At 61.0% G+C, this 9,288-nt stretch overlaps 2 protein-coding genes across 3 annotated transcripts; one reads left to right on the plus strand and one right to left on the minus strand.

The window, feature by feature from the left end:
* The first annotated feature begins 1 nt into the window (after position 1).
* RFXANK (regulatory factor X associated ankyrin containing protein) lies at positions 2-5,397 on the plus strand. 2 transcript variants are annotated; one of them, XM_064734039.1, is made up of 10 exons: positions 2-322; positions 884-1,044; positions 1,162-1,239; positions 1,900-1,980; positions 2,097-2,162; positions 2,405-2,505; positions 3,254-3,379; positions 3,983-4,049; positions 4,178-4,258; positions 5,135-5,397. In XM_064734039.1, exons 2-10 carry the CDS (start codon positions 972-974, stop codon positions 5,194-5,196), a joined length of 735 nt encoding a protein of 244 aa, XP_064590109.1. In that variant the 5' UTR covers positions 2-322; positions 884-971; the 3' UTR covers positions 5,197-5,397. The 2 variants fall into 2 exon arrangements, with proteins under 2 accessions (XP_064590109.1, XP_064590110.1); XM_064734040.1 differs by lacking the exon at positions 2-322 and adding an exon at positions 346-412.
* A 579-nt stretch (positions 5,398-5,976) lies between these two features.
* Positions 5,977-7,912, minus strand: NR2C2AP (nuclear receptor 2C2 associated protein). The gene is made up of 5 exons (XM_064734239.1): positions 7,755-7,912; positions 7,531-7,621; positions 7,335-7,440; positions 6,356-6,424; positions 5,977-6,222 (listed from the first exon to the last, which is right to left on the minus strand). The coding sequence occupies exons 1-5, from the start codon at positions 7,793-7,795 to the stop codon at positions 6,107-6,109; spliced, it is 423 nt and encodes a 140-aa protein (XP_064590309.1). The 5' UTR covers positions 7,796-7,912; the 3' UTR covers positions 5,977-6,106.
* Positions 7,913-9,288: the final 1,376 nt, after the last annotated feature.

Consider the following 9,288-nt stretch of genomic DNA (forward strand, 5'->3'; position numbering starts at 1 on the left):
GTGACACCCCCAGGTCCCCGTTGTCACCCGCGGGGACACTCGGTGGCTCACAGTTTGTCACCGCGGGGACACTCGCTCCGGTAGCTCCCGGTTTGGCCGTGCTGGCCTAGGAGGGGTCTGGGGGTGTCGCGGCCTTTGCCGCCCCGGTCCCCACGGTGTCCCCAAGTCAGGCGGTCCCGCGGCCACCCCCTCGTGTCGCTTTACGGCCGCTCTCGGGGGAGGCGGGGCCGGGCCGCGCTCCCCGAACCCCCCCCCGGGCCGCCCCGGCCCCGCCGGGCCCCGCAGGAACGGGAAGGGAGGGGCGGAGAGCCGGGAGGCGGCGGTGAGACCGGGAACGGGGACCGGGGATGGGAACGGGAACCGGGACGGGATGGGGAACGGGAAATGAGGGGCGGAGAGCCGGGAGGCGGCGGTGAGACCGGGAATGGAGCGGGAACCGATCGGGATCGGCAACCAGGGATGGGAATGGGAACCGCAACCGGGGATCGGGAAAGGGATCGGGATCGACGGTGAGGGGCTGGGAGAAGGGACGGGGAGGTCCCGGGCTCGGAGGAGCTCCGGGAGCGGAGGTTTGGAGGGTGGGAAGTGCCGGGAATGGCGATCCCGGGAACGGGAATGGGGACAGAGAGGGCGACACAAGGAACAGGGATGGGGAGGGAAAATCCCAGAAATAGGGTGAGGAGAGCAAGGGGGACCCCAGGAACCGGGATGGGGAGGGCACAGGGGACCCCAGGAACCGGGATGGAGAGGGAAGGGAAGGGGGGACCCCAGGAACCGGGATGGGGAGGGCACAGGGGACCGCAGCCCCCTCTGGGGGTCTCAGGCACTCGGGTCTGCCCCACACATCCCTATTTCCCCCCTCTCCCACCCCATCCCTGTGCAGGGACGGTGAAGGAGCTGTCGGGGAGCCCCCTGGAGGCCGGGACACCCAGAATTGGGTGGAAAAAGGGGGAAAAGGGTGAAGAGGCAGCATGGGGGACAGCGGGGTGCCCTCGGCGCGTCCCCAGCAGGACAGGGACGCGGCGCTGCCGGAGTGTGGGGACGGTGAGTTGGGAACGCTGGGGACAAACTGAGGATCCCCCTGGAAAGTGGGGCCTGTCTGGGGTACCCCGAGCTGGACGGGACCCCAGAGGAGCCCCGGGTGACACCGAGGTGCTGCAGGTGGAGCCGAGAGCCCCCGGAACTGCTCGGCTGCTGCCGCGGATTCCCAGAGCCCCAGCGAGGGCCCGGCCCTGGACGGTGAGTGGGGCACAGGGGGGAAACTCGCTGGGAATTCCCATCCCAAAAATCCCGGGAGGGAGCCTCAGATGTGGGAAATCCCATCCCAATCCCAGCCCCAAAAATTGGTGCCCGCTCCTCGTGCCAGCCCTGAGAGGTCGCTCCAGCTCTTCTCTGCTCAAAATCTCATTTTTCTTGGATTTTTCCCAATAAAAATAAAAGAAATTCCCCTCGAATCAGGGGCTGGAAACACTTTGGGATTCCCAAGAATGAGCCTCAAAGTGCTGCTCAAACGTGGAAAATCCCAATCCCTAAGTTTGGTGCCCACTCCTCCTGCCAGCCCTGAGAGGTCGCTGCAGCTCCACGCTGGAACTGGAGATGGGAATTCTCATTTTCTCTGTTTTTTTCCCAATAAAACCTCGGATCAGGGGCTGGAAACACTTTGGGATTCCCAAATATATAGAAAATAAACCTGAAATTAATGGAGAGTAAATAAATAATTAAAAAAATGGAGAATAAACTAATAGAGAATTAATAGATATAAAATAAACCAGAAATTAATGGAAAATAACCCTGAATTAATGGAGAATAACCCCCAAATTCATGGAGAATAACCCAAATTAATGGAGAATAACCCCAAATTAATGAAGAATAACCTGCAGACCCTCTGTGCTGTCCCAGGTTTCCCCCTGAAGCATTCCAACACCTTGACCAACAGACAGCGAGGCAACGAGGTGTCAGCACTGCCGGCCACACTGGACAGTGAGTGCCACCAGTGTCCCCAGGGGCTGCAGGGGACGGGCTGGGGCCACCCTGGGGCAGCTCCCGCCCCAGAATTTGCAGGGAATTCTTTTCCCTGATGGATTTGTCCCTTCCAGCGCTGTCCATCCACCAGCTCGCTGCCCAAGGGGAGCTCATCCGGCTGAAGGAGCACCTGAGGAAAGGTTGGTGTCCCCTTGGTTGGTGTCCCCTTGGCCCTGCCAGCACCTGCCAGGCCCCCTCGGGTGACCTCACAGGAATTGAGGTTTTTGGTGGAGGTTTCTCCAGTTTTGGAGATCAGAAAAATCCTCAAAAATCAATTGCAAGCATCCAGCATCTGGCTGAGGTGGTTACCAGCCCTTACTGGTTGTACTGGTTGAACTGGGAGCCCGGGGGGGGGCTCACCTGGCTGTGGTCCCCTCCCCAGGTGAGAATTTGGTGAACAAACCCGACGAGAGAGGCTTCACCCCCCTGATCTGGGCTGCGGCTTTCGGGGAGATCGAGACCGTGCGGCACCTCCTGGAGTGGGTGAGGCAGCTCCGGGGCTTCCGGAATGTTCTGGGACCTCTCCTGGGTCCTGGGGTCTGTCCTTGGTGCTGTCCGGGACCTGTGGGACCTGTCCTTGACCCTGGGATCTTTGTTAATTGTGGAATCGTCCTTAATTCTGGGATCTGTCTTTGACCCTGGGACCTGTCCTTGATCCTGGGGATCTCTTTTTTATACTCTGTGATCTCCCTCGTTTATTCCAGGACTTCTGTCTTTAATCCTAGGATGTCCCTCCTTCATCCTGGGATTTCCCTTTTTTATTTTGGGGTCTCCTTCTGTTTTTCATCCTGGGATTTCCCTTTTTTATCCTGGGATCTCCCTCTGTCCCCACGGTGGTGTCAGCCCAGGGAGGGTGGCTGTGGGCAGTGTCACCCAGCTGTCCCCGCTGTGGGCAGTGTCACCCAGCTGTCCCCACTGTGGGCAGTGTCAGTGTCACCCAGTGTGTCCCCTGTCCCGCTGTGGCAGTGTCACCAGGCTGTCCCCGCTGTGGGCATTGTGACCCAGCTGTCCCTGTGGGCACTGTGACCCAGCTGTCCCTGCTGTGGGCAGTGTCAGTGTCACCCAGTGTCCCCCTGTCCCCGCTGTGGGCAGTGTCACCCAACTGTCCCTGTGGGCAGTGTCACCAGGCTGTCCCCATTGTGGGCAGTGTCAGTGTCACCCAGTGTCCCCCTGTCCCCGCTGTGGGCAGTGTCAGTGTCACCCAGTGTCCCCCTGTCCCCGCTGTCCCCAGGGCGCCGATCCCCACGCCCTGGCCAAGGAGCGCGAGAGCGCGCTGGCCCTGGCCAGCATGGGCGGCTACACCGACATCGTCACCATGCTGCTGGACAGGGACGTGGACATCAACACCTACGACTGGGTGAGGGCCACCTGCACGGCTGGGGGACACCGGGGACAGCGGGGGACACGGGGGACAGCAGGGAAAACAGGGACAGTGGGAACATTAGGGACAGCAGGGACATAAGGGACATCAGGATAAGCCTCCCCAGTGCCACCAGCATGGCCAGGGGACACCAGTCTGGAGCTGGGACAGGGTGGGATGGGATCCCAGTGAGTCCCAGCCTCAAACTGGGCGAGATTGGAGGGGGAATGCCAGGAGATCCCAGTCTGGAACTGGGCGAGGCTGGGTTGGGATCCCAGTGAGATCCAGCCCAGAGCTGGGAGAGGCAGGAAGGGGGTCCCAGTGAGTCCCAGTCTGGAATTGGGCCAGGCCGCAATGGGATCCCAGTCTGGAACTGGGAGAAGCTACAATGGGATCCCAGTGAGTCCCAGTCTGGGGCTGGGACAGGCCGCAATGGGATCCCAGTCTGTAACTGGGACAGGCCGCAATGGGATCCCAGTCTGTAACTGGGCGAGGCTGGGCTGGGTCCCAGCGGCTGGGGCGACCCCTGAGGGGCAGCAGGGAGCAGCAGGGGCCCTGTGGGATCAGCAATGACCCCTCCTGTCCCCCCTGCACCCACAGAACGGGGGCACCCCCCTGCTCTACGCCGTGCGCGGGAACCACGTCAAGTGTGTGGAGGCCCTGCTGGGTGAGTGAGGCACAGCTCCGCTCCTGCTGTTCCACCTCTGGAACTGCTGCTCCCTGCCGTGGGGGCAGAGCCGGGGGGCCAGGGCAGCTCCTGGGGGCCCCATGGCAGCCCCCATTGCTGCCCCACAGCGTGCGGCGCTGACCTGACCGAGGAGGCCGACTCGGGGTACACCCCCATGGACCTGGCCGTGGCCCTGGGACACAAGAAAGGCAAGTGTCATCCATCAGAAACGGGGGTTTTGCCCTCAGAAAGCAGAGATTTCCTCAGAAAGCAAGGATTTTGCTGGGTGGATTTGGGTACACCCCCATGGACCTGGCCATGGCCTGGGACACAAGAAAGGCAAGTGTCATCCATCAGAAATGGGGGAGTTCCCTCAGAAAGCAGAGATTTCCCTCAGAAAGCAGGGATTTCCCTCAGAAAGCGGGGATTTCCCTCAGAAAGCAGAGATTTCCCTCAGAAAATGGGGATTTTTGCTGGTTGGATTCGGGGTACACCCCCATGGACCTGGCCATGGCCTGGGACACAAGAAAGGCAAGTGATCTCCATCAGGAAACGGGGGGTTTGCCCTCAGAAAGCAGGGATTGCCCTCAAAAAGCAGGGATTTCCCTCAGAAAACGGGGATTTTGCTGGGTGGATTCGGGGTACACTCCCATGGACCTGGCCGTGGACCTGGGACACAAGAAAGGCAAGTGATCTCCATCAGAAACAGGGGGTTTCCCCTCAGAAAGCAGGGATTTCCCTCAGGAAATAGGGATTTTCCACAAAAACCAGAGATTTCCCTTAGAAAATAGGGATTTCCCTCAGACAACTGGGGGTTTCCCTCGGAAAACAGGGATTTCACTCAGAAAACAAGGAGTTTCTCTCAGAAAACTGGGGGAGGTTCTCCCTCAGAAAACTGGGGTTTTTCCCTCAGAAAACCGGGATTCTTCCTCAGAGAACAGGGGTTCCCCTCAGAAAACTTGGATTTTTCCCTCGGAAAACTGGGGTTTTCCCTCAGAAAACTGGGATTTCCCTCAGAAACAGGAGTAAAACAATGACCAGATCCTTGCCAGAGCAGCTTCCCTGACTCCCACCCTCTCCCTCAGTCCAACAGGTCATCGAGAACCACATCCTGAAGCTGTTCCGGAACAAGAAGAAGAAGAAGTGAGGAGGCATCTCCAGCTCTCCCCAGCATCGCCATGGCCTCACCCCACGCTCCAGGCATGGAGAAATCCAGAATTTCTGCCCTCATGGACCTCTCGTGGCTGCCATGCCCAAAATCCAGGGACACTCACTCCAGCCCTGGCTGGACTCGGCTGCTCTGTATTGGAAATAAACTTTAATTGCAGTTAAACTCTGTGGAGCCCTATCTGCTGCCTCAGGCCATGCTAATCCCAGGTTTTGGGCAGCCAAGACTCAGAATTTCCCCTCAGCATTGTGCAATTCCTGTCCCTTCGGGAAGCTCCCATAAAGCTGCCACAGCCAGGAGGGAAAATCCCGCAGGGTTCTGTTGCTGCCATCCCAAGCAGCTCAGGGAGGGGACATTTCCCCTCTGTCCTGAAGCCAAACCCCGAGGGCTCATTGCAGGAAAAAGCAGGGATATCTCTTATTGATCCCATTCCAGAAAAAAGCAGGGATATCTTTCATTGATCCCAAGCCAGGTAAAAGCAGGGATATCTCTTATTGATCCCATTCCAGAAAAAAGCAGGGATATCTTTCATTGATCCCAATCCAGAAAAAGCAGGGATATCTTTTATTGATCCCAATCCAGGAAAAAGCAGGGATATCTCTTATTGATCCCAATCCAGGAAAAAGCAGGGATATCTCTTATTGATCCCAATCCAGAAAAAGCAGGAATACCTTTAATTGATCCCAATCCAGGAAAAAGCAGGGATATCTCTTATTGATCCCAATCCAGAAAAAGCAGGAATACCTTTCCTTGATCCCATTCCAGAAAAAGGGATATCTTTTATTGATCCCATTCCACGCCTGTGCCCAGCACAGCCCCACCGGTGCCCCCTCAGGGGACAGGGACCCCCTTGTGGGGTGTTGAGAGCCCCCAAAGAGGGGACAGCCCCCTAGAGGCGCTCCCCCAGCACCCCCAGGTGATAGACCACCAGCCTGCCAAAGAAATCCGTGCAGCTCCCAAAGGTGATCTTCAGCTCGTCCAGCACCGTCTCCGGCACCTGGAACCTGTGCAGAGCCCAGTCAAGGGGTAACGCTGGCACTGGGGCGTGGGGGGCACTGCCCCAGCTCTGCTCAGCAGCACAATTCCCCAAAAATCCCCAGATCCTGCCTGGCCCCCATCAGCACCCCGGCAAAGGATATCTGCATGGCGTGGCTGTCCTGGGGGTACAGCTCCGATATCTTCACCAGCTCCTCGCCCGTTCTGCAGCCTGGGGAGGGCGAGGGGGAGCTCAGGTGATCCCAGGAGCCCCCAGGTGCTGTCCCAGAGCGTTCCCTGGCTCCCACTGGCACCCAAAGACCCCCAGCCCCTCTTTATTCACTCACAGAGCTGATCCAGGTGCTGTCCCAGAGCGTTCCCTGGCTCCCATCAGCACCCAAAGGCTCCCAGCCCCTCTTTATTCACTCACAGAGCTGATCCAGGTGCTGTCCCAGAGCGTTCCCTGGCTCCCACTGGCACCCAAAGGCTCCCAGCCCCTCTTTATTCACTCACAGAGCTGATCCAGGTGCTGTCCCAGAGCGTTCCCTGGCTCCCACTGGCACCCAAAGACCCCCAGCCCCTCTTTATTCACTCACAGAGCTGATCCAGGTGCTGTCCCAGAGCGTTCCCTGGCTCCCACTGGCACCCAAAGGCTCCCAGCCCCTCTTTATTCACTCACAGAGCTGATCCAGGTGTTTCCAGGTGCTGTCCCAAAATCTTCCCTGGCTCCCAGAAGATCCCAGCTCCTCCTTTATTGACCCCTGGAGCTGCTGCAGGTGCTTCCAGGAGCCTTCAGGTGCTACCCCAAAATGTTCCCTAATTCTCACCAGCTGCCACCCCTCTTTATTAACCTACAGAGCCTCTCCAGGTGCTGTCCCAAAATGTTCCCTAATTCCCACCAGCTGCCAGCCCCTCTTTATTCACCCCCAGAGCCTCTCCAGGTGCTCCCAGGTGCTGTCCCAAAATGTTCCCTAATTCTTATCACCTCCCAAGCCCTCTTTATTCACCCCCCGAGCCCCTCCTGTGCTTTGGGAATTGCTGACAAACGCCCCGAGGCTCCCCCTGAGCCCCTGAGGCTGCAGGTGTGGGTAAACTGAGGCAGGAGCCCGCCGTGCCTCAGTTTACCTGCCAGCCACCCTCACCTTCCAGCGTGCAGAGCTGGCTGGAGAATCCCCCCTGGAACTGGATGTGCAGCTGGGAGAGCTTGACGGGGCGGGGGAAATGCAGGGTGACCCACTGGGACGGGCCCTGGGGGGACAGGGATGGGGTCACGGGGGGCACGGGGCGGGCAGGGGTGGATAGATGGGCAGGATGTCACAGATGTCCCTGTCCCCGCACCTGGTCCGAGTTCCAGCACGTCTCCTCGCTGCCATCGAACAGGTGCTGCTTCCCAAAGTGCTTCACGTCCCGGTTCAGCACGGAGCTCACCCTGCGGGGACAGCGGGGACAGCGGGGACAGTGCCACCCCCCGGGGACATCAGGGACAGGCAGGGCTGGGGACAGCGGGGACAGCGGGGACAGTGCCGCCCCCGCGGGGACAGGCGGGAGGGGCCGGGACTCACCGCGTGGCCGTGTCGGGACACACCAGGGACTCCACGGGCATCGCTGCCTGCGGGGCGGGACGGGCGTGAGGGGGACACCAAAACGGGGCTGGGGACCCCCGGGAGCCGCTCCCCGGTCCCCTCCCGGTCCCGCCGGGGCCGCCCCGCACTCACCGCCCGCCCGCCGCAGGAAGAGGCGGAGCCGCCGCCCCGCTCCCGGTGTCCGGTACCGCCCCCGGCACCGCGGGGACTGCGGGACGGCGGCTCCGTGTGTCCCCCTGCCACCCTCCGTGTCCCCCCCGGCAAACGCCTCGCCACCCGTTCCGCTCCCTGGTTCCGGTCCCGGTTCCGCCCCCCGGTACCGCTCCCCGCGGGTCCTCGGTGCTGGGGGGGCCGGGCGGGGGCACGGGGGGCGCGGGGACCTTCCCGGGGCTGCTCTGCTGGTGGCACCGACGGAGAGCGGCTGGGACAGGGACGGGGACAGGGACAGGGACAGGGACGGGGACAGGGACAGGGACAGGGACGGGGACAGGGACAGGGACAGGGACAGGGACAGGGACGGGGACAGGGACAGGGACAGGGACAGGGACGGGGACAGGGACAGGGAAGGAGCGCGGGGTGGGAGGGATCCCCGCGTTCCTGCATCCCTGAAACCCCGCGTGTCCCTGCATTCCTAAATGTCTCAATTCCTGAGTCCTTGCACATCCCTGCAGCCCAGAACATCCCTGCACATCCCTGCATTCCTGAATTCCTGCATATCCCTGCATCCCCATCCCTGAATCCCTGCAAATCTCTGCAAATCCTTACACCTCCCTGCACATTCCTGCATCGCTGCTAATCCCTGCATCCCTGCAGATCCCAGGATCCTTCCACAGCCCAGCAATGCTGCACCTCGCAGCTCAGCCCTGCATTCCTGCTCAGCCCTGCATCCTTTTCCATCCCTGTTTATCCTGACCTCGCTGCACGGCTCAGCATCCCCGAATCCCTGCTCATCCCAGCCCCCTGCCCACCGCAGCCCCCGGCTCCGCAGCCCCGCAGAGCTCCCGGTGCCGGCTGAGTCACGGCGGCCGCGCCGAGGCCGCCTCAGCTCCGTCACCGGCAAAAATAAACGCGGCGAGAGCTGCGAAGCCGCCGCCCCCTCCCCGTCCCCATCCCCATCCAGGTTCCCATCCAGGTTCCCGTCCCCGTCCCCGTCCCCGTCCCCGTCCCCGTCCCCATCCCCGTCCCCGTTCCCGTCCCCGTTCCCGTCCCCGCACCGCCCCAGGGCTCGGCCCCGGCTGGGGACGCGCTGCCGCCCGCACACACATGTCACACTCATGTCACACTCATGTCACACTCATGTCACACGCCTGTGCGCACACCCGCGGGGACACGCGGCGCAGCAGCACACGCGTGACCGGCTCTGCCTTCCTCCTCCTCCTCCTGCCCCCTCCCCTCCTTCCCCCGTCGAGTTTCGCCGGAGAAATTGGGTCAAAAACCGCAGGAGCCTCATTTGCCCCTGGGCTAATTGCGCGTCTGGGGACAGAGCTGCCACTTCTGCCACCGCCGTGCGCGT

The sequence above is a fragment of the Zonotrichia leucophrys genome, chromosome 28 (genome assembly GCF_028769735.1).
Source record: "Zonotrichia leucophrys gambelii isolate GWCS_2022_RI chromosome 28, RI_Zleu_2.0, whole genome shotgun sequence".
Classification (NCBI taxonomy): domain Eukaryota; kingdom Metazoa; phylum Chordata; class Aves; order Passeriformes; family Passerellidae; genus Zonotrichia; species Zonotrichia leucophrys.